We start from the raw sequence: 25,679 nt of genomic DNA, 5'->3' as shown, positions 1-25,679 counted from the left end.
TCATAAGCCACTTAGAGCCAGAAAGAGGGCCTAACTCCACGTTTTTTCTCCCATTTCTGTGGTTGGGTGTAAGAGTATTCAAGGCATTGTTTATATTCTATAGGGTTTGAAGAAGGGCTTGAGTTGTTTGTTCATTTTTCACCATAAAAGCCCTCAATTCATGTTCCATTTGTTGACTCCTTGTGTTGTCTTGGTTATGGTTGTTGCTTGTTGCAATTTTCTTCTTTTCCCTTTCTAGAGCCCTTTGACTGTTTGCCCATCAGGCTGGCAGGAACGATGCTTTGATACCAATTATAATGTCATCTATTGCGATATTCCTATATTTTTCCTTAGCATGTAAGATGCCCCCTTGCTAGCCACTATTTTTTTTGCCTTTCCCACTCACTGTAATTTTGTCAAACAGTTTGCTTGCAAGTTGACTATGGAGTTTTCTGATTTTGGTTTTTTTCTGAGTTTACAGTTACTTGCAAAGATATAGAGGGATTGATAAACACAAATAAACACCAAACATAGATATTGCAGCTTTCTATATTAATATCAACAATAATGAGCCAAACACTTCCTCTATTCTAACACCAACAACTTTGAGAAACAATAACAATAGTTCACTACTCTGATTTCTCTTCAAATAATAAGCATTACATAGTATTTGTGTACCAAATTTGCTGCTCCAAACATAAGAATGTTTACTAAATACAATAACAGCATTAATGAGTCTTGACTTTACAATCCAGCATGGTACAACTCCATTAATTTGGTTTCAGATGTGAAAAGGCTCCCTTGCTGTAGATTGCAGACCTAGACGACACTCCTGAAGGTGGTTTCAGACTAGTATGACACCCTCCCTCAGCACTTTCAAACCTGTACGACCCATTGCTAGGTATTTGTGATTTGTATGGCTGGCTGTAGATGATGTCCAGATTGGTATGCCCCCCCTTCAAGTTTGTTTCAGACCTGTATTTTCCTTTCTAATATTGCCCAAGGCTGTAAAATACTTTCTAAGATAGTACGGCTCAACACAAACTCCAACAAATATCAAATTGGTACGGCCTAGCCAAGAGAATAATAATTTTCAATCCAATCCCAATTTCAATGTCTCAAGTCAGCCTCCTGAAGTAATAGCTAATTGAAGCAATTAGATTTTACCTTAATTTGAACACCAAACTAAACCTCCAGACGGTGTCTTGCAACAGCGTAGAGATTGTTAGCAAAGAGGAATTTCATCATCCAAGCCCTAGAAGATGAACTCTCCAAACAATTTCATAAACTCTTATTAAATCCAACATGTTGGAAGAGCTCTCAAACCTTCTATTTATTCATTCTCCAAGGAAGTTGACCCAACTCACAGGCAATGTGGGATAATAGAAATCGCTTTTATTTTAATATTATAATCTCCTCATTAAGGCACCCATGTACCTTTTTAAAGAAAGGGGACATTCAACTCTTTTAACACTTATATTTATGGTCCCACTAAAGTTATTAAATAACCACAAAGTTAAACATTTTAATTTAACTTTATAACTTAAACTTTATCGTTAAATAATAAATATCTTCGATTAGAAGTAAATTACCTAGTCGGTATTCAACTATCATCACCGACATTGTTTCGATTCAGGAATGCACTGGAAATGTTGAGTCACTACCCTAGCCAGCTGTAATGTTCCCTTCTCAATGATGAGAAGTTCAGCTGGCCATTAGCCTATCCCGAAGACTCATAGGCTAACTGGAAGTAGAAATTAGGGTTTCCAACTTTTGTGGAGGTTTGCAGGAGCTGTTTGATGATTGACGAGTTGGAATTCGACAATTTAGATTGTGGATTCTTTCTGGGTTTTCTGAGAGCTTTGTAGGGTGTGACATGCATCCAGTTTAGAGAAGTTTTCCGAACTTACTATTTTTAGTAAGTTGGAGGCAACTGTCAAGATTTTAGGGTTTTTTTTGGTTTTCTGAGTTCACTCACGAGGTTTGAAGAGAAATCTTTTGGTGATGTTTTCAGGACTTACTATTTTTAGTAAGTACTATATTTGGCAGTACCATTTTTAGCAGTTCAGTTTTGGTGATTTCGAGCACTTCAGTCTCCGACTCAATTTGGCAATAATTAGTCTTTGAGGAGAAGGTATTTTTAATATATTAATACCTTAGGCACAAGGTTTTAATATTTGATTATTTTTGACGACTTAGGAAAGGAGGAAATAATAATTTTATCCTAAGTCTACTTGGCGAATTATTTCACCCTCTTGTGGGATGCCAAAGTACAAATGCATTATATTTATACACCTTAAGTTATCTCCAAAAGTTCGACTTAAGGAGGGTGTAATGTTTGGATGCCATATGCTAAGGGAAAAATATGAAAAATGCAACGCCAAGTCTAGAAGGTGTCATGAAATGAAATGCAAGTGAAATGAGGGGAATTTGGGCGCCATTTGGATTTGAATTTGAGCCCTCAGAATCTATAAATATGAGTGTTGGCCTCTTATTTGGGATCTTTGAGCAAATATTATAACTAAGTACTATCAAAATGCAGAGTGAAGCTTCGGGGAACGCGTACCTCCTAGTCATTGCTTGCAATATAGGAACTAGTCAAGCTAGAGCCTGCTCTTCATCTCAGAGGAGTGGATTGAAAATAATGTCGCAGATTTCTGTTTTGTTTTCTGATTTTTGGAAGAGTTTTGGAGTGTCCAGGTTGTTCGTGTGGTGTGCTGAAGAAGGTATTTGTTCGTAAGTCTCAGTGTGTTATTCTTCTCGTTTTGGGTATTTCCTCTATCTCTCTGTTTGGTTTAGGCTATTCATTTTGTGAGTTTATAGAGCTTAAATTGTTGTCTTGGATTTTATTTTAGCAAATCACCCCCTTAGCTGGTCGTACCATGTGGTTGAGTGCTTTGGGATGCGTGCATAATGCATTTGGGACAATTTGTTATAGTTTGTTGTTCTAGGCTTGATTGCCTACCTCCTAGGAGTCATATGCTTTCAGTTTCATGTCATTCAGTTAAGATTTGAGGGAGTTGTGAGTGTTTTAGTGGGATTTGGTGTTGCTGGTCTGTGTGTTTTCAGCATGCTGGGAGTTTATCAGATTTTGAGATTTTTGAGTTTGGAATGTTTTTCTTGTGTGGAGAGTCCCTTGTACCTTGTGGAGTAGATTGAGCAATATGTGCAACTATGTTCAGTGATTCATCTTTGTTGCAAACATGATGATTATTGTAATGCTGAATAGTAGCACTATCAGCAAGTAATATTTGGAAATTGCTCTTCATTTCCCACTGAACAAGTGGACGAGGCTGGCTTGCTGCCTATATCTTATTTTGTATTACTATCCTCCCGTTGCATAAGCGGTAGAGTTGACTGTTAATTTCATTCCTAGTCTTCCCGCTGGATAAGTGGTTGAGTGATTGTTATTTCAGTTTCTTGGCTTGTCCTTGGTTGGTTTACCGCTAGGTGATTTCTTTAGTTTTCTATCATCTACTGTATAAGCGGAAGGGAATGGATTGTTGCCCAAGCATTGTAATATTTCCAGTTATTTGAAGCTAACGATCCCCTCAAGACCGTATGCTCTCACCTTCCCATATTGGGCACTTGGTGATCAGAAAGTGAAAGGGTTACAATTTCAGCATTATTGTATCTTGATTTCCTAATCTTAACAGGTTCTTGTTGTGATTGTAACTATAAATAAATTGAAAAAAAATTGCGGGGACATTACACCAGCTGACTTGCTAAAAATAGTAATTCCCCCAAAATTGCATCAAATCAATTCGGTTGGCTTGAAACTGGAAATGCCTAGGCCAAATATCCTCTAATCCCTTCACCATTCAAGTTATCCCATGGGACCATGGAGAAGTAGGCTAGCGACGAATCACAAATTAACTAGCTAGAAAGGGGACATTACATAGCATCACCAAATGAGGTATGGAGCATATTAAGGAAATGTAAATTGCCAACCTTACGTCTTGATTTAGGGCCAAGCACCTATCAAAGTCTGCTGACTATCCTTTTATCAGTTTTGAAATTAGATATCTAGTTATAATCGATTGACTTCTCTATATGATCCAATGATGCTAGATTTGGAATGATTACTTGATTTGCTTTATATCTTATGACTGATCTGCTCTTTATGAGCAAAGGTGCTAATTGAATTGTTTCCCTTCTTTGATTATTAGTCTGCTGATTACTGATTGCAGATCTGTACATCTGATCAGGTCTCCTGCTTTTCATTCCATTGTGTTAATTTTAAGCAATCAGATGTTAATCTTAAATAATCAGGTTATAACAGAACAGTAACAACAATAAAAACACAAAACAAGACACCAATACCTTGGGAAAACCTCCCTCTTGGAGGTGAAAAACCCAGCCACAAAGTACAATGTGTATTATCTCAAATGTAGGCAATTACAAGGCAAGTGTGCTTATCTCAGATTGCTGTTCAACCAGCAAGATAGCAGATCTGAATTCCTCTTTATTTGATAATGGAGATTGTAGCCCTTATCATCAGCATCAAATTCGCTCAAGGCAAGTCTTCATTCACTTCGCAAGATTTTGATAGCATCACCTAACAGCTAGCCTTCACACAATGGATGAGGAGCAAGTTCGCACGAGCGAGAGAGAGAGAGAGAGAGAGAGAGAGAGAGAGAGAGAGAGATCACCAAAAGTTGGAGAGCAGATTACATGTGTTGACAGCCTTAAGAATGATTCGCCTTGTATGTGAAATTAATTCATTATGCTATGCAAATGACTTGCTTATATACTTGACTTGTGGTGTCAAGTCTCAAGTTAGCCTGCCTTGTTAATCTAATAATAATATGATGTATATCGTCCAAATAGGTCTTGACCTATTAAGACATTATTGCTTGATTGCCTTTACCACACGCTGCATGAGTTTGGGCCCAGCCCAATTACATAATTGCTCAAAATACATATTGGGCCCTACCCTATCTACAAGTTACATTCAATATAGGACCACAAGGTACATCGCCCAATTAGGGTCAAACCAAATTACAAGTTACATTTATAGGGCCTGTCCTATCCACAAGTTACATTATATATAGGTCTCCGAACTAGCTGCTATTTGAACACATTGGCCATTCAATATAGACATCTTTATTGATGATTTAATTGCTCTATGGCAATAGTTTAACTGTACTTGCTGGTTGATGATTCTGCTGATCTGCATATTCTAGAACCCAATATAATTTATTATAAATGATTCAATTCCCCGTGGCTCATGCCCTTCTCTCAAGCTGATCTTTTTTTTTTATATACCTTTTACAGCTGGGGTTATGCCTTTTCATTCGGAGGGATGCACCCTTTCACATAGACTTGCTGCCTTTATGTAGTCACTTAGTCAGCCCATTAAAATAAATTGCTATTTTAACTAATTCGTGGTTGGCCTTACAAGAAATTGTTCTTCATCAGGTCATCCCTAAATTAATTGTTCTTCATTAATTTGAGTTGGCCCTAGTTTATATATCACTTAGGTTATTCTGGTCAGCTAGCAAAGATGATAAACTCAGCCGGACCTTTTAAATTTCCATTACTTTATTGCCCTAATCTCGTCTATTAAGCTGCAATCTGTCTTACACGGCAGGGGCATGACAATTTGTTTTGGACCATTTTCAAAAACATATAAACTCCATAGGGATTTTACTTTTATCATCTGATAAATAGAAGTAATATGTAGAACTTCACAAAGCTATAGAATGGGATCATCATCATGGGCCCAATAAATTCTGGTTGACATATAATCTTCTTCTTACATTCATATTGAGTTGATATCATTTAACCTTTGAATTTTATTATTGCAACAGTAATAATTACAAGAGAAAAGGACATGTTATTTGTATTTAAGCCTAGGCAATGGACTTATTCTTACCCTTTTCATTTGCAATTTGAAATGTTAATGCAGATACATCACGGCATTTTCAACCCCTAGAGATAATCAAGAAAGTGATTGATGCTATGGCTTACTCAAAGTTGGTAGGTTCTCTCTTTTTATATATTTTTCTAAAAGTTTTATTAGATGTTGCTGTTAAAAGATTAACGTTTGTCAATAAACAATCACGAAGAATGCTTGGAGAACATAAACATTGATATCTCACTCTCTCTCAAAATGGAAAATATTGAAAAAAGGTTTTGAGTTTATAGCTTTTTTGATGGACATTCCTTTTAAAAGATTAAGGTTTGTGAAAAATAATCACTTAGAATGCTTGAAGAAAATGAACTCTGATTTCTCTCTCTCTCTCTCTCTCTCACACACACACACACACACACACACACAATAGAAAATGTTGGATAACGGGTTTGATTTTCTAGCTTTTTTGATGGTTAGGATTGTTCCATTCCCACACTTCTTTATTGTATCTATGGACCTTCACATACAAGTTTAAGTATTTCTTCTCAGCTTATTTGTGGATTATTTCTTCTGGGGCATATTGTCTCTTCAGAATCTTGGACTACTTAAGCTGCTTCCTTTTGATTCTTTTCTATACGTACTGTGATGAAATGGAAATCTATTTTCTTACTTTTCTGATATTGCAAGTGGATACATTGTTAAAGAAATAATATAATACAATGCTTGAAACTAAAACGGTTTTTTCTTATGAGTTATAAATATTAGTGGGGGAAGATGAAACATGGTAAGTGGCTGGCACTAGTAGTGCGAAGGGAATAAAAGAGAGGAAAACTAGAGAAAGGGAAGGGGAGTTAATCTGAAGGAAAACTAAAAAATAATGTGGGGAGGGAAGGAATCAAGTGACATGTGAGGATGATTACAAATTAATTAATAAACTGGTTGATGGAATAGCTGACTGATTAATTAATAAATTTGATAATAACCAAATTAATTAGTTAACACACAAGTAATACAAATTTGTGTAATTGCTTGGTTGATTAGCTAATAATTCAGGCGTAGGGGGGATCAGTTAAAGGACAAGTAGAATGTGTCAATTAAGTCAATGAAGTGATTACTAATTAAAATTACAGATGCATTAATATAGTAATTGTCTAGTTAATTATATCACTCACAATTGACTAGTTGATTGATACCAATCATAAGGTTAATTGAGCCTTTACCGATTTCTGGCTTAGAACGTGTATCATTGGTTCCCAAGAAGGATTTGATTTGTGGTGATCATCCCTTAGGTTATTTTGGATATCTATTGACATTTCAACAACCTTCCACAAGCATTTTGGAATAGGGTTTTTATGTTTTGTTAGTGCTGATTGCTTCACCTTACCATGTTGTCTGTCTTTGGCATAGTTTTTTATCCTAGTTTAAAATTATTAGCCTGTTTCCCTAATGTGGGGAATGCTGCATTAGCACGAACCCATGTGGTTGAGCCCAAAGTAATATGCCAAGTGAATTTGATTTTTAGGTTAGGTAGGCTAAAAGGTCAAGCGTGGGTGGTATGGTTGGATATTCCATTGATTTGGATGACACGTTGCCTCTATTGAAGTTTTCCTCTAGACATCCATTCACAATTATGTTTGTTTCTTGTATTGGTGAATCATCTTATATGTGGTGCTCAGACTTGGTCTTGCTATACAACTTTGCACTGTTGGATACCAAAGTTTTCATATAAATATAAACAATCCTTGCAGGCACAGATAATGATTGTTTTTGTACCTCATTTCCATGATCAAAATTGAACTTACATATCTTTAGTCATTTACACAACAGATCCAGTTGCTTTATACCATGTTAAAATTACACATTTTTTTTGGAAAACATGCTAAGAAGATTCAATATTCAATAAATATTTATGTAAAAAGCTTGAATAAACTAGATAAAGACTTCAGTTGTATACAAATAATACTTACAAAGAATGCTTGTTACTGTACCATTTTTCAACTATCAATGTTGTTTTCTTTTCCACCTTACATGAGTCCACCCAAGTGCTAAGAGTCCATTTATTTATGTTTCTTTACATATTATATTTTTCAATTTAGCTTTGCAACCCCAACATGTCTCCACTAAAAACAAAATGGTAGGCATGCTAAATTCCATTATTGTCAGTGTTCCATAAAAAGTGTAGTTGTACATTGTAAATGATTATTTGCTCGGAATTTTTTTTTATCATACTAGGATCACAATGCTGTTTTTTAAATCTGTTGACTGGATGTTCAGCTCATTTCACAATTTCACAAATTCTTTGTCTGTTTGCATTTTATGATGAATCTGTTAATCCTAAAACGTGACATGCATACAGTCGCAATTGTGATTTATAATTGTACATATCATGTTTGCCCCCTAAACCAACAATAGTATCCTGAAATGAGCATAGAGTTCACCTGAAACAAAAAGGCTTCTCGAATAGGGGAATAAATATAATGATGGTGCATCTTTATCCTACTTTTGTAGACATTGCACAGGACAAAACAGAAAAGGAGCAATGCATAGAATCTCATGTTCTCACCTAAATTGTTTGATAGGATCTTCAATTCATTGTTGACTTAACCATAAGAGAATAGTCATTTCAAGCTTTAAATCCATTACACCTTTGCCGTGTTTGACCAGCCATATTTAGAATGACAATAGCCCTATTTAGCTAAGGAATCAAGAAAGGGGAGAGAAATATTTTTACTCCTCTATCTTTCTCTCTCAATCTTTTAAATCCTTAATATCTAAGTTTTAACAAAGTGTTTCAGTTATTCATAGAAGTTGTTAGGCCCATGAATTTAGTGAACTCACTTATTTTGATCTATTTATGTTGTTTGTCTTCATGAGGCCCATAAATTTAGTGAAATCATTTATTTTGATATATTTAATATTATTGATCTTTGATACCTAATTTTTAATTAGTGTTTCAATTATAGTTGAAAAAATTGTGGATAACTTGTTGGACGTGCAAGTACTCACACGCTAAAGTGGCAGCAAATCACTTGCATATGTACTCACGACCGCTTTTCCTTGTTAAATCACTGTGATACATACAAAAAACCCACCAAAATTCGTGAAAAAAACATTTGAAAACTTGCCATAAAAGGCATTAGGCAAAAATATTAGGGTTTTAAAAGTTTTTTAAGTCATTTGTGAACGCGATAAGAGGGATATTCGTGATGCATGACGTTGGGAATGACACAATGGCATGACATGAAGGTAATAGGTTTCCATTTACAAGCTACTAAATCTGAAAGTGAAACTATACCAATTTCATTCGATTTGTTCTTTTGCTTGCCACAAACAAACAAGTTTTTATTCAGATATAATAATATATTCATTCTGTCATTTAAATTTTTTGAAATCTGAAATATACATTTTATTTGAATATTATCTATTTATAATATTTAATAATATATAATATGCATTTAAAATAATACGAGATGATTTAATATACATTTAAAATATTTAGTATATTTTTATAATGTCAATAATATTTATAAATTCTTTTTTGAAAAAAAAAGACGTAGATTTAGTTTGACATGTATGTATATTCAAAATGTGAGGTTCTCTAAAAATATGCATTGATTTGTGTATGATGGAAATTAGTTTATGTTCTACAATTTGATTATATTTGTGTGTTTTTGAAGAATAATTTAAGAAATTATGTATTTTCAAATGTTAGATAAATTTGCCAAGTTATTGCTGAGTTTTTCTCAAGGTTTTCCCGAGTCCCGAGTTTTTAAAATTTTTGGGCTTGCTAAGTTATTGCCAAGCTTGACTTTTCAACTATTTCAATTATACATAAAACTGGTCAGACCCTTAAATTTAATGAACTCTTTTATTGAAATCTCTATTTGTTGGTGTGCCTTAACTTACAAATCTTTGACATTTGGCTATACAATTTGATATCTTCTTTCACTTGATTTTCAAAGTGAAAATCAGAAATCAACTTCCAGCTTAGTATATTTAACAATGTTGAATCTGGGGTGTATCATTTCAAATAAGATGTGATTTTGATGTTTGAATAAAATAAAAATACTGTAACATGTTTTAAATTTTTCATGTGATCTGATCTTAAACATTTGATATCCTGTATGTAGAATGTTCTACATTGGCATATTGTAGATACACAATCATTTCCTTTAGAGATTCCATCTCTTCCAAATTTATGGAATGGTGCTTATAGCCCTTCAGAGCGGTACACAATGAAGGATGCAAGGGAAATAGTTGGGTAAGAGCTCAAAGTGATAATTCTCCTAAGTGTAATGTGATACAAAGTATTAGAACGATGACTTCTAATAAAATTCCACAGATATGCTCAGATGAGAGGGATCAACGTATTAGCAGAAATTGATGTGCCTGGACATGCTGCTTCTTGGTATGCTATCATAATATTTGTTCTCATTACTAAGATATTTTATCTAATGATATTTGTAAAGCATAGTTCAAATGATTGGAAGTTTTTATATTTGAAAGTTTTTATGTTAAAATGAATGCTCTATGTAGAGGCATAGTGTATGTTTATGAATGGCATAACTTGTGACATTGGATGGAATAATAGTTTTTGCTAATATGTTTAATGGTAGACGACAAGGATCAAAATTGAGCTTAGAGTTGATGCAGATGGTAGTTTTACACTGTAATTAAAAAATTTCTATATTGTCCTCCCATATTTACTTGGTAACTATTCATTTCATGATAAGTCAATGATGCTTAATGTCTTAGTTATAGAGCTGATATTTGTTCATTTTGTTTGGCATTGAAGTCTTTTATTATCTTTGTTCTTTTCTTTATTGATTTGTAATTCTATTTGTTTGCACCAGAATATTTTTTGGATTAACTTTGAAAGCAAGACCATTTAGTATGCACTAACCTTTGGCATATGAGAGCATGGAAACACGTTTTTGTGTCCATGCTTGTATGGAGATGGCAAGCCTATGATAAGCACAAAGTTCATCCATCTACTACCTCCACAATAGCAGCCTTTCCTTGACAAACCAATGGTCAAATCAACTAGGAGATCAAGATTTTTTTTGAAATCGATTCACACAATTGATGGTACGTGCATATTCATTTAATGTTAAAATGATTATGGAGGAAAAACATTCTATGAAAGATGTTGGATTGATAATATTCCCAAGATGGAAGATTTTATATATCTAAACAAGATAATATATTGGAAATCACAAGGAAGTTGAATAGTTATTGTTTGAATGATTATGGATGATGCTATGGAGGACACATTTTCAATGAAAGGTGTTGGACTCATAGTATCCTAAAATGATAGTGTTTGTGTGTGTGTTCATAGTTACAGGACTCACCCAAACTTGGCAAGCCTTGAGCTAGTTGCATCCAAACAAGGCTATAAGACTTGGGACTTGGCTACTTGGTAAATCTGGTTACCGTTTGACTCACCAAGTCTAATTCAGCTGTAAAAATTGGAAAAATAAAATAAAAATTAACTCAAACCCAAAACACTCATAAGCTCTTTAACACTTTCAAACGTTATTCATTTCATTTGCAAACACAAGGAAGAAAAAAAGTTACTAGAGCTAAAATAAATATCCATTGAAGCAAAAGCCAACAAACAACTTCAGCAGAAAACTTTGATTGAATGCAACTTGAATAAGTTTGAAGCAGCGCTCGGTGCAACTTGTAAGCTTTGTAATTTGTTTCTTTTGAGACAACACAAAATAGAATAGTGTGCATGTTTGTAAATTTACCATTCACTACAAATTTACAAATATGCATATTGTTCAAAATTCCAATGGAGGTTTTGCATTGAATATGAATGTTTTAATGACGGGTTTTTCCCGAAATACAAGCACTAGATTGTCAACAATCAGGTCCTATACTGAGATTTTTTAGATTTAGGAGAATAAACATTTCAAGCACCAACAAATGCAACTTTTTACTAGTTAAAGTAGAGACTAGTATTTGGTTGTGTAGGCACCAAAAATTTATCTCTACATTTTTAACTAGCTTCCAGTGTTCCACGGGCGTTGGGGACGGGGGGACGCGGGGACGGGACGGGGGGACCAAGGGCCTAAGTTTGGGGACGGCGGCGGGGGGGTGTCGGGGTGGTGGTGCTGATATAGTTATACATATACATATAGTACTTGAAAAACTAGTTTTGAAAAGATGTATGACAGTATTACAGTGTAAGAATTATATTTCAAATGAGACTATAGGAAATTTGAAATATTAAATCTAAATACCAAGATTTCTAAGTTGTGTTGTTATATGGAGCCTAATTAGACTCGGAGGTTAGATACAGGGCGGGGTCGAGGGGTAGTGCCCCACGAGGCCAAAAATACTTTTATTATTTTCTAAAGGTGTCGGGTGTTATTTTTCTTTTGGCCCACGTCTAATTAGAGTTACCCCTTAACCCTCGAAAAACTTAAAGTCACTTTTTTTTAAAATTTTAATATTAAATATTGCATATACGTGGGGGCGACAGGAGACGTCTGGGCGTCTCCCCGTCCTTGGAGAGACATCTCCATGTCTCTCTAGGAGACGCCCAAACATCTCCCAAGGAGACGTGGAGGCATCTCCATGTCTCTCTGGGAGATGCCCAGACGTCTCCCAAGGAGACGTCTCCACGTCTCCCCGTCTCCCTGGGGGACGCGGGGACGTCTCCGCGTCCCGGCGGCGCTTGGGTGGCAGTGGCGGGACGGCGGGGGACGTCGCGTCCCCGTCCCCCCATCCCTGAGATGTTTCTAATGGGGGGACGCGTCCCCGTGGAATGCTGCTAATTTCTGTCACTAATCTCCCAATGCCTTTGACAATAATTACTTAAATAAATTATTTAATTAACTAGATTGCACCTCTTCTACCAACTAATTAAATAATTTAATTTAACAATAGTCATTCAGCCTCATAATTTAAAAAATAGAAAAAATCATCTTCCATCAAATCCACGTCACCTATTTCTTTCAATTTAAAAATCCTACAATCCTAAATAAAATCAATTTAAATCTTAACCATGCAATTAATCAAATTGATCCTAATCACGCACCTCCAACTATTGGCCATTTAATTAACAATTCCAATCCACACCATCAATCCTAAATCAAATTAATCTTCAATCATAATCATCAATTTAATCAACCAAATCCTAGCCATTCATCCCTAATTATCAGTTATCCTGACTCAAATCAACTTTGAATTGTGGCCATTCACTTAATTGAATCAATCTTATCCCTCCATTCACCAACTACCAATATTTATTTCCATCTTCCACCCAAATTTAAATTAAAAAACCCTCTAATTTAATCCTATCCATTCATTTCAGATGAATTTCAACCTTCCATTCCTCTCATCAAACAATTTTGTAAATCCATCATCCTCCTTAACCAAAACAGAGAAGAATCCTTATGCAAATATAGACTACCATATTGAGGACTCCACAAGAGTAACTTGACATTCAAATACATCAAGAGCACATCCAATCACCCAAGGATTGAATTGATTTTTGATTTCCATCTGATTTTGCATCCCTTGCTTGCTCAATTTCCATTTGAATTTGCATCCAATCACCCAAGCCTAAATTTGTTGTTCCTCCTCTAGTGGATCTTTTTCTCTTTGTAAAAACTTGGTCTTGAAGGTTTTGGTGGGTGGATTTGCAATGCCCCCTTTTGGGATTGTCCTGAATCTTGCCCTTGTAAATATCATAGTCTGCAAATTTTCACCCTTATTAATTTTGATATGAGATATTGATCCATTGACTTTCTTGTCTTCTCTGATCTTATAGATGGTTCCTCCAATTCCCCCTTCTCAATTCAATTAATCTCTTCTTTATATCTTCATTTGTTGGAAGTCACACCTCTTCATAAGAAATGAGTCATCGCTCTTTATTGCTGCCCTTTGTGAATAATAAATTTTTCTTCAAATTGATGTCCTTTGGATGTCCTCCTCAAATGAGACTTTCTCCTTTTTATATCCTCCAATGTGAGGGAGAGGTCACACCTCTTCATCATGTATGCCCCTTTGGCAGAGACACACCCTTTCCACCATTAGCACTCTTTGAAAGAGTGCAACTCTTCATTATTTCTTCCTTTTGAAAGGAACACAACCTTTCACATCCAGATCTGCAATTCTTATTTATATTAGATCTGCACTTCTGATTCCCCAAAATTATCCCCTCAAATGAGGTTCTCTTCTTCCTTTTATAGCTCATGTTTGAGGGAGTCACAACTTTTCATTTCATGTCTTTGACCCTTTATTAACTTAATTAAAATTTAATTATATTTAATCGTATTCTTTTATATTTTAATTTTAATTTTATTATTATCATTTATCATTAAATTGTATTTCAAAGTGGGGACATTACAAGATTGATGGAAATCTTATCATTTTTCTTGCTATTGCTTTTGGATTAGATTGTGTGTGTTTGTTTGCATCAACATTTCAGATCACACTTCATTAGGATGATAGAAATCTCATGAATGAAGTAGTGTTGTGACCTTTTCACACATCGCCCCATTGCAAATGAGGACCCCCTCTTCCTTCTTTCCGCGTCTTGTTAGTTTAGGGTTTTGGCAGTAATCGGCGATTTTGAGCTTCCAGTGTCCGATTCTTGAGCTTTCAAGTGTGATCATGCCTAATTGCTATAGAGTTTTGAAATTTTATAGAGGATCAAGTGCATAAGTGTTAGATGTCTAGAGATCCTAAATTTTGTCTAAGTGTAGACCTTTTGAGCATGAATGAGTTTTGAATGTCCAAATCGGTGATGTTTTTGTGCCCAAGTGTTGAAAGGTCCTTTAGGGGTTGTTTTCTCGCTCCTAGGAGGTTATTCAAGCTAGAATTGCACTTTTATTGAAAGTTGAAGTGTTCAGTTGATTTTGAGTGAAAAATCATCAAATTCCTAATGAAAATCCATGTTCTAGTGGCCAAAAAGTTAAAATTCCTGATGGGAGGTGCTTTTCCCCCACATTTCCAATGACCCATGATTTTTCCCCACTCAAAATCTTGGTGGGAGGTGAATTTCCACCAAATTTTCGATGGACCACATTTTTCCCCCTTCCAGATTCCTAATGGAGGGCAATTTTCTACTAGAGGGGTAAATTTTGACTATGTTGGAAAATTGTCCTGATGACCTTTTTTTTTCCCCTTGGAGTGCAGATGACTTTGATGTAGATGAAATTCATGTTCCTGATGAAGATGGATTTTCCACTAGGACAATTTATGATCAAGTTTGATGGAAGTTTTGTGCGGATGATTGTGGTGATGAAAGGCAAATTTCCCCAAGTGGCAGTTTGATGAAATTTTGATTTGGATTTTTGTCCATAAAGGGGTCGATTTTCCCCCAAGATGACTTATTTGGATTTAATGACGAAATGAAGAGAAGTTTTTGACTCCAGATGCAAGTTGATTTTCCCCAAAGGTGTTTTTGGGCAAATTTAATGAATTTTGATTGGGATTTTTATCCCAAAGAGGGGTGATTTTCCCCCAAAGGACAATTTTGACATATTTAATAAGTTTTATTTGGATTTTTTAATCCAAATATGGGGCGATTTTCCCCTAGGTGCCCAAAGTTGGTTAATTTTTGAATTTTTTTAATAAAGTGGGGGCTCAAATTTAATTGTTTTTGTAATAACTAACATTTTTTTAAAAATCCAAAACAATTATTTAATGATTTGCAATGGTCTTTTAATAATTAAACATTTTCTAGAAGCAAATTGATTTTCCCAAGCAACTATAAAAGTGATGTTTTATCCAACATTGCTTGTGTGGTGAAACTACAAGGTGAAAACAAGTTTAAAAGAGAATGGCCAGCATTAGAATAATATTATATTTGCTGATTGTTGTGTCTAAGTGGCTGATTTTGGCGATTTTTCCCAATTGGGCGATTTTTGTGAAGTGTCATTTTGACAACATTTTGGCTGGGAGTTGCAGATTGAAGATCATTTTCTGCCCAATCAGACCTAGGCACCATTTTTTTGGAGGCCATTGGAGCAAGTTTGAAAAGCGATTTTCATACTTAGGCGATTTTCCAAGGGTTGCGCCATTGTTGAGGACTAGGCGATTTTGTTTTGGTGGAGGCTTCTTCCATTTTTTGGAGTGATTTGCTTGCATTTGGGAAGCGCCATTGCTGAGTGTTGGCTGTGTTATGTTCAGACCTGCACATTTCTCCATTGCTGAAGGTGATTTGATGGTTGACCTGCAAAGTTGGTTGAAGTGCACATTTTCAGACTTATTTTTTACCACCCAACTCATTCATACCTAGGCGATTTTGGATTGAGGGCCATTTAAGGGCATTTTTTGGCTTTTTCATTGCTGTTGCAGGTCTGAGAACTCCATTTTCAGTCTATCTTCAGACTTGGAATTCATTTCCTAGCCACTTTGGTATTGGGCGATTTCACTAAGGAGACATTTTGGGAGGCATTTTATGGTCATTTTCTGAGTGTTTAGGAGTGTTTTCATCGCTGGTCTGAGTCTGAAACCTCCATTTTCAGATTTGTCCTCAGACTTAGACATTTTGCCAGCACATTATTTGTGCCCGGATTTGACATTTTTTGACTTGGGAGGTAAAGTTTGATCAATTGCACATGTTTTCCCATGGTTGCAACCTTGTTATGAGACCGATTTTAAACATTGCAGGTTGTCTTCAGACCTATTGGCAGCCATTGTTGAGTTTGGGAAGGTGTATTCAGACATTTTAATCTAAAAACATAACTCTATTCACCTTTTCTAAGTGAAATTTGACCCTTGGTATACTCCTATGACCTTGATTTTGATGAATTTTCTGAGTATACTAAATGTCTTCAGACTTAGTTAAGTATGAGAATGATGATTTCTAGAGGTTTTATGAGGGGTTTTGACCCTATTCTTATCATGTTTACATTCTATTTTCAGAATTTGTTAGAAATATGAATTGAATTCCTGATTTCCATTCCTAAAACTTGTCCAAAATATTAGAAATTAGAACTTATCTAATTCTGAAAATAACCATCAGGATGATTTTTTCCAAAGTTATTGATTTCTAGTTTCGTATAGGTACAATGTCAAAATATGAGATTGGAGTTCGGAAGGAGCAATTGAAGGTGGTCTAGGAGGGATTCTATCTAGAATCCAAATTGTCATCCCAATGGAAGATCATAGATACAAACATGCACTTCCTAAATATGGAGCATATGCGGCAAAGGATGTTCGGAACAAGGAACCAGATTCCCTCTCCTACATATGTAAACATCATGAGGAGTGGTATCTATCATGCTGCTGGATTTCCACAATCCATACAATGCAGTGAGTTGGTCCTGGAAAGCTCAAGGCACTACGATCCTCTCTCTAGATTGATCCAGACTCCTAATGGGGTAACCATTGCCTACCTTGCTGAGGATGTGATTGCCGAAGTGTTTGGAATTCCCCGCAGTGCAGACATGAAGGATAGAACAAAGGAAGAATATGAGGCGAAGTACAAGCTGAAGGCAGATGCATGCAAGACTATAGTGAATAAGGAATGGATGATTGAGCTGAGGCCTCATCATTCCAAGGTTCCCAAGACACTCATGTGCATAGACTTGAGAGAGGAATATAGCGATTTGGTATTCCTATTGAACTGGGTGATGGGGATGCCACAGGGCGCATTATTTAAAGGATGGATGTTTATTTTATCTAGTATTGTATAAGAGGAACAATGATCAATTTGTCAAAAATCATCACTGACAATTTGGATTTGCAGTTGAGAAATGTGGAAAGGACCAAGTCATCCATCATGACTTCCTGCCTTGTGTATATACTTGCGAGATTTGTCACATACAAAGGACTGATATGCAGAGGTTAAGTCGGGCATGGACAAGGACACTATAGAAGTTATGAATGTTATCCACGGCTAGACATGCATAGAGTTGAAGATTGTAGGAGAGTGAATGATGCATTCACCATGTATATTACGAGTATGTTGCAAGGCGGAATCCACAAGAGGTTGTCTAAGGAGGCAATGGAATTTATTGAACAATATGGATCATTGTACATACAGTTTCACATACCTAAGGAATCAAGGATTCCAATCCGAACCATACAAGCTTCCTAGGTATCCTATAGATAGAATGATCCTTCTTGAGGTGGTGAGACAACTTCTTGAATATGATTTCATCCAGAAGGAGAAGCATAGAATAGTGATGACTTCTCCTATTGCCATAGGAAAAACATTGGAAGTGTGTCAATTTGCTACTGCAGCTAGTACGGTGATTGATGAGCTTGCATTCTATCGCCTTGGAATATATAAGAAAAGAGACAAATTTGATCTGCATAAGAATGTTGAGAGGATCAGAGGAGATAGATTCATACACAAGATGGACATTGAAGATTATTGGGCCAACCTAATGGACGAGCAAGCAGTGAAGAGAAGAATGTGGTCCAGGATGTTCGTAGATATCATGAGGAAATGTGAACTATTTCTCATTCCTGATTAGGTATTGGATGATAGTGATCATACTCATCCGCAGTATGAGAGTGAAATGAAGAAGTCTATTCTATTGCCTCGTTGGTCAGAGCAAGAGGTGATATAATTGAATGTACTTATGAGAGACGTTATGGATTTCTCCAGAGAATGGGTAGACAAGCAAATGAACAAAGTGTTGTCTTCACATATGAGAAAATGAAATAGGTGGAATCTAAGTCACAAGGTTCGAATTCGAGTTTGAGTTCGGCAACAATAAAATTCTGATGAAGTTCAACAAGAATTTAAAATTCGGAAAAAAATTTGACATTGAATTCGGCTTATATATTTAATTTAAAATAATAATAATAAATCCACAAAATTAATAATATATTAAATATTAAATTTTAATTATTAATTCATATTAAAAATAAATAAATTAAATAAAATAATATTCTTTTTTTTTGGTCGGTAATATTGATTTTTTATTGATTAATATATGAAAGTATTGGATTACAATTCAAGAGGGGCCTATCATATGCCCAGAGTATAACATGTAACCTATAAATTTATCAGCCTATCCCTGAACATTACAACATTATTGCAAATAGGGCTGAAATTTAAACCCCTATGTGGGCTTGGGTAATACAAAAAACCATGGGTCCCCATCCAACGGTACAAAAACTGGCAAAAACCGGTTCATTTCATTGAAAACTGGAAACAGCAAAAACCGGTTCACTTCATATCGAGTTTTGACCGACAAAAACCGGTTCCCTTCATCAAAAACTAGAAAATGCAAAAACCAGTTCACTTCGTAGACACAAAAACTTGTAGGTGGGTTAAAACCGGTTCCCTTTATCAAAAACTGGTAACTGCAAAAACCGGTTCACTTCGTAGACACAAAAACTTGTAGGTGGGTTAAAACCCGTTCACTGGGGTGGTCGACGTCTTGCACTTCGTCGTTTCCTCGGGATGACACTCAAAAACCATGGCCTCCGCCTCTTCTGCACATTCTGATACATTCTGATTGCTTCCATTAAAGAGTTCCACTCCGCCCTTATATGACTTAGATAAAGTCTATTGTTCACCATATTCGGCCAGCGGACAAACGACACAAACCCTAACGCTTCCACTACGATTTGACTCTTGAAGCACTCACTGAAATTAAAGCCATATCCCGAGTGCGCCCATTGAAGAGCAAAATCCATCCCATTTATTAGTTCCTGTTCAAAAAGAGAGTTCATGACCCAGCGGAGATCCTCCTCGGCAATCCCCAATTCCAGGCCCCATGCCAAAATCATGGCAGCAATATCTACATTGCATTTCCACTAGTGTGTGGCTTGCTGGAAGAAAAATCCCAGCGTCCCCTGCACTGCTTTTATAACTTCCTCTGAAGGGCATTTGAGCAGTGGTCTCAATCTTCGATTTTTCACCGGTCCGTAAAGAGCTTTCTATTGCTTCTTTGTTTGGAAGGTGAATGTAGCCTCCATCTTGTCACCAAACAAACCTGCACAAAAAAGAGCACATACACCAGCTAGCAGAAAAAAGATAAAATGCAATAAGTTTGGCTTCTTTAAAAAGGAAGCCGGCTCGTGCGAGTATTTAATCACATTGCTGTCACGGCCTTTGATAATTAAAACTTGATGCCGTGAGTATCACATCATCACCCATCCGTATAGATGGAAACATTATAGATTGAAGCTTGTTGTAAGGAAGCACATGTAACAGTTCACATCACTGCCTTCATTGCTATCATTCACGTGCACAAAAACAAAAGAGCCAAAGAATAACACGCTTGAGCTGCTAATCATTACAAAGCAAGAGTTAATGACCACCTAAGTTGTGATTCACACACATCATATATGTACTTCTGTAGATAGAAATAATCATAAGTTGTCTGAGCGCATGATATGACCCTGTCATGTCATCATTTAGAGTTCGATTTTTAGCCCATCTTATACTAAGTCCAACTTGTCGTCAAAGACTTCATAAATGAAATCCTCAATCTGATTAAAGGACAGTGCCCATTTAGACAATTTATCTGCATCTGTGTTACCCTCCCGTTTTATGTGGGTAATCATGACTTCCTCAAAAAGTTTCAAATCCTCCAGAATTAGTGAGATGAAGTTTTGTAGGTGCCATGCTTTGATTTGGCCATTTTTAATGGCTTGGATTATGATCAATGAGTCCCCTTCCAGATGTAGATTTTTAATCCCCATTTTCCTATCACATCTTATTGCTAGCCACGCTGCATAAACTTCCACCTCATTGTTGGTGCCCTGTTTGATACGCTGTGCTCCCAATTTTATAATGTTGCCACTGTGATCGCAAAAAACCACTCCCACCCCTGACAGACCCCCACCTCTCTGAGCTGCCCCATCAAAATTGGCTTTGATCCACCCCGGTTGAGGTGGAGTCCATACTGTGGGTGAGTTACAGTTTTTACTCATCTACCTAGAACGCCAGGCCCCATGCCTTATTTTGATGTTAGGCCATGCTTTTTGTATTTTCATGCCCTCTATGGTAGAAGGGTTTTTCGTTGAATCCATCTGAGACGCTGCAGCCCCTAAAGTTTCCTCCACTGCCTGATCAATTCTGCTACATAGCCTTCTACCATCCTCAACCTTGTCTTTAAAAATCCTACGATTGCTTTCCTTCCATATTTCCCATATTACAAGTGATGGGCATATGTTCCATATGCTTGTGAAAGTTGATTTCTTGTCTTGCCTTGGCCAACTATCAAACACATCTTTGAGTGTATTTGGCAATGGGATTTGCCATTGCAATTTACCTTTCACCCAATCCCAGCATTTTTGCGCTATCTTGCATTGTAGCAGGAGGTGGTCAAGATCCTCTTCAGCTTCCCCACACATAAAGCACTTGGTCGGTCCTGCCATGTTGTGACCATTTCACACATCGCCCCATTAAAATGGGGACCCCCTCTTTTTTCTTTTGTTTTGCCTGTTCTTCTCTCTGCTTTTAGGGTTTTGAGTGAGTGAGTGGTCTGTCTGGGCTAAGGCTAAACCTTAGGGGTTTCTTTTGGACATTATTCAAGCTAAGTCCAGTCAAATTTTGAAAGTTATTAGGCATCCTCTCGAGGATTGAGTTTGTTGAAATAAGGTAAGTCTGTCAGGAAGTCAAATAGGTCCCAGGTTAGGTCTAGTCAGGGTTTTTTGAGGGAAAATCCAAATTTTGTCTAAGTGTTAGCATTTTGAAGGTGAAATTGTGCGTTCTTGCCTAGGTAAATTTTGATTAAATTTTGGAGGTAAGATGATGCCTGAAACAGAGAAAATCGCTCTGTCCTTCACTGGAGGCCCAGGGCGAATTTCATTCTAAGTGCAATTTCTTGTTTTTAAGAGGACTTGCTAACTGGTTCCTGGCCTTGAAGATGACCTAACTATGCCTTGTGAAATGTTTGGAGACTTAAATTTTGAATATTTTAGCCAGAAAGGATAAAATCGCTCCTGTCCCTCTCCCAGGGACCAGGGCGAAAATGTTATTTTTTTGGCATATTTGTCATTGACTTTTCTATTTTGTTTTGTGCAGGGTCTCCAGGAAAGATAATTGGACATGACTTGATGCTTTTGAAGATTTTGAAGGCATGAAAATAATGAATTTTGAAGGACTAAGAGAAAATCGCTCCTGTCCCTCTCCAAGGGACCAGGGCGAAAGGACTTAGCAGAGTCATTCCTGACCTTGTTTGGTCAAATTGAATCATCAAAGGCATGGTGGACGGTGAAATGAACATAATAGAGCATCCAGATTTGATTAAAGACAATGAAATGATGAAGTTTTTGCCTAGAAGGTCAAAAGCGCTCCTGTCCCTCACTGAAGGACCAAAGCGATTTTCTTTATATGCACAATTTTAGACCTTTCTTGGACATTAACTCTTATTCATAGCGTCAAGTAAGATGAAATTTTCCCTAGCAAAGGAATTTCGAGGTGAAAGATGAGGCAATTTGATCATGGTGACAAAGTTCGCTCCTGTCCCTCATTGAAGGACTGGAGCTTGAATTTCAAATTTGCACTATTTTTGCAAGATTAAAGTAATTTTACGATTTGAAGAGGTCAAGGGAAGCATGTTTTGTCCATTGAATATAATTTAAGTGGTCCACAAAGGAGTAAATCAACCCAAATGACAATAGGCGCTCCAGTCCCTCACTGAAGGACCATGGCGTTTTTTCAAGTTTCTCCTCTTTGTTTGGGATTTTATGGCAAAACTTGACTTGGATGGGAAGGACGAATGATGTTTTATGCCTTAGATGCGATTGAAGGTTTAAAGAACAAGGAAATATACCTAGAAGGCAAAGGGCGCTCCTGTCCCTCTCCAAGGGTCCAGAGCAATTTTCTAAAAAATGTAAATTTCTTGCAAAAACAAGGCAAGTGTTGTGATCGAAATGAATGGAAGAAGACATGATTAGCCCATTGAAGATAATTTGGAAGGCTAGCAAAGGACAGACAAACTTGAATTTACAAAAAGCGCTCCTGTCCCTCACCAAGGGACCAGGGCGAAAAACATATTATCTAGCTTTTCTCTCCAAATTTGGACAAATCTAGGCCAAGGCGCAAGTTTGAAATAATGTTTAAAATGCTTCGAGGTGGAATTGAGATGCAAGAGTTGCAAATTTTGATGACAATTGGCAAAAGCGCTCCTGTCCCTCACCAAGGGACCAGGGCGAAATTTCCAAATATGCCCATTTACCTTACATTTTGAAATGCTATTTTTGTTTCCAGGACTCAAGAAGGAGTGGGGAATGATGTTCTATGCCTTGAGGGTAATTTGAAGTTGATGTGATCAAGAATTTGTGCAATGGACTCAAAAGCGCTCTTGTCCCTCACTGAAGGACCAGGCCGATTTTTATGAAATGAACAATGTCCCTCCGAGATTATGCTAAGGCAAGGTTGTGCGAGATGGGAAGGATCTTCTAAAGCATGGTGAACAAAGATTTGACTTCAAAATTTGAGAATCCTAGCCTAAAATACAAAAAGCGCTCATATCCTTCATTGGAGGACCAGGGCGAAAATCTTGGGAGAGCCTATTTTGCCTTGCAGTAACAAGTTAAGCATGCATAGAATGAACGAAGGGGATCATCGCTTACCCCACAACGAGAATTGGCAATTAAAAGATGAAGGATTGAGGACAAAAGTGAAAAGGCGCTCCTGTCCCTCACCCAGGGTCCAGGGCGAAAAGCCTTAAAGGCACATTCCTTCTAGAGATCAAGTGAATTAAACTCAAGACTCCAATCAAAAATGCCATTTTAAAATGCCTAGATGAAGTTTTGAATGTGAAAATAAAGAATACAAGGCTTAAATTGCAAGTTCGCTCCTGTCCCTCTCCAAGGGACCAAGGCGAGGTTATTGGCATTCATTATTTTTACATTATTTCAATGTTGATATCCTCTAAAATCGCATTAGATGCCAAAATTGCTAACTTCGAAATTTTGGAAAAATTTAAATTAAATTGGCATTTAATAAAAGACGCATGGGCATTTAATAAATTGATTTTGAGCCTTAGAAAATCGAATTCCTATTAGAAAGGCATTTAAAATTATTTTTTGTTAAATTAAAATTGAAAATGGAGCACTTGAGGTATCATTTTTATTATTTTATCAAGTCGGCCTCTCCTTTTTTCAATTTTATTTATTTTTTTTAGGCCTATTTCATCAAGTCGGCCTATGGGAGGCAAAGTGGTGAGCGCCCTATATAATAGGGGTGTTTTCATCAAGTTTAATCCATCATTCACTCATTACTTCAAGTGCGAATTTGGAGAGCAAAAGAAGGTGCGAAAGCTGGTTTAGTTGGAGCGAATTATCCTAAGTATTGAAGACTAAAGGTGGTGGAGTTGATGCTTGTGAAGACTAAAGGAGGCGCATTTTGCTAAAGGAAGGACTTCGATTTACATTTTGCCTAGCCAAAATTCACCTTATTTTTGCATCATTTTTTTTAGAATTAATTCTCAAGTGGAGGTATGGCGAGATCATCCTAGTCCCAATGTTGAAGTTTTGAATTTTGAACTTTAAGTTTTTAAAAATTGCGTAGTTAATTAGGAAATGATAACTCAAGATTTATCATGAAGTTTCCTAATTAATATCTTTTGTCTTCCTTTTGAATCTTCATTGCTACTCGCTTCAAAATATGTTACTCATTATGAAATATTGTGTAGGTGTCAAGATGGCAACTCCAAAGGCAGGAGCATCTACTAGTTGTCCAGCTCTCATGAAGGAAGATCAGAGGAATGAAGAATTAGAGACCAAGATCGTGTCCAAGTGGAGCAATATTGGAGATACCAACTTGGGAAACTTCAGTGTGAAGAAGTTTCGAGAGGTCCCTTACATTGGAAAGCCATCACCTGTCACAAAGAGGATAATTGAAAGTGGCATCATCAAGGCGGCCGGTTTCCCTCCAGCAATCTAGTGCCATGAGCTGATGATCGAATGTGCCCGCCATTATGACTCACAATCAAGATCAATCGTATCCAAGGAAGGGAACACTTTGGCTTACCTTTCAGAGGAGGCTATAAGTGAAGCTCTCCATCTCCCAGAACATAAAGATATGATTTACAAAAGCCTAGAAGGAGCCAGGTCGATGTATGAAGATGATCCAGACACTTGCTTGAGCATCATCAATAAGAATTGGTTACTCAAAAGTCGTCCTCGCCTGAGCAAGATTCCCAATACACCACATAGGATCGACTTTCAGGAGGAATACAGAGATTTGATAACTTTGCTCAATCGAGTTACAGGGGCTCCTCAAGCCTTCTATTTTGAGAAGTGGATGTTCTACTTCATCCAAGTGATAGTTCAAGGAAAAGGAACGATTCATTGGGCTAGAATTATTAGCCATTGCTTGGACGTACAGTTGAGAAGACTAAAGCCTACCAAGTCATTTCACATGAGCTCATACGTCATATATGCCTTGATCAGGAGTTTCGAATATGCAGGACTATCTCACAGAGGAGTGATCGGAAGAGGACCCGGAGAAGTGAGAGTTTGTGACTCTTATGTTCATTTGCATCATCCACCTGGAAGTGACTACAAGTTAGTCAATGATACCTTCACGATGAACATCACTAGAATATTGCAAGGTGGGATTCACAATCGACTATCTCCGGATGCACAAGAACTTGTAAAGAGGTATGGTGCTTGGTTCATCCAGTTTCCAAAGTTTACATATATCAGAGTTCATGGGTGTCCTTCACCTCCCTACATGTTGCCGAGGTATCCGACAGACAGGATAGTGCTACTCGAGGTGACTAGGCAGTTGGCAGACTATGCGAAGGCATTCAGACACAGGCATAGAAATGGAATTCCCGTGCCCATCATATTGGGGAATTCAGTTGAGGTATGTCCTAATGCTCTAGCCTTGGATGATGTAGAGAGGGAGTTGGCCTCATATTCATTCATGTTTTTTGCCTTAAGGGAGAATTTTGAT

At 36.8% G+C, this 25,679-nt stretch overlaps 1 protein-coding gene across 3 annotated transcripts in view; it reads left to right on the top strand.

Annotated features, from left to right (window-relative positions):
• The window catches only part of LOC131870178 (beta-hexosaminidase 3-like), a 148,026-nt gene that overhangs the window by 27,481 nt on the left and 94,866 nt on the right, over window positions 1–25,679 (top strand). For all 3 annotated transcript variants that reach the window (XM_059215831.1, XM_059215833.1, XM_059215832.1), the window contains 3 exons: window positions 5,891–5,961; window positions 9,967–10,097; window positions 10,179–10,244. In XM_059215831.1, coding sequence (XP_059071814.1) covers window positions 5,891–5,961; window positions 9,967–10,097; window positions 10,179–10,244 — 268 coding nt within the window. The remainder of the gene's footprint in view (window positions 1–5,890; window positions 5,962–9,966; window positions 10,098–10,178; window positions 10,245–25,679) is intronic.

The sequence above is a fragment of the Cryptomeria japonica genome, unplaced genomic scaffold (genome assembly GCF_030272615.1).
Source record: "Cryptomeria japonica unplaced genomic scaffold, Sugi_1.0 HiC_scaffold_299, whole genome shotgun sequence".
Taxonomy (NCBI): domain Eukaryota; kingdom Viridiplantae; phylum Streptophyta; class Pinopsida; order Cupressales; family Cupressaceae; genus Cryptomeria; species Cryptomeria japonica.
The sequence above is the reverse complement of the archived record's forward strand: the minus strand, read 5'-3'. Positions and strand labels throughout refer to the sequence as shown.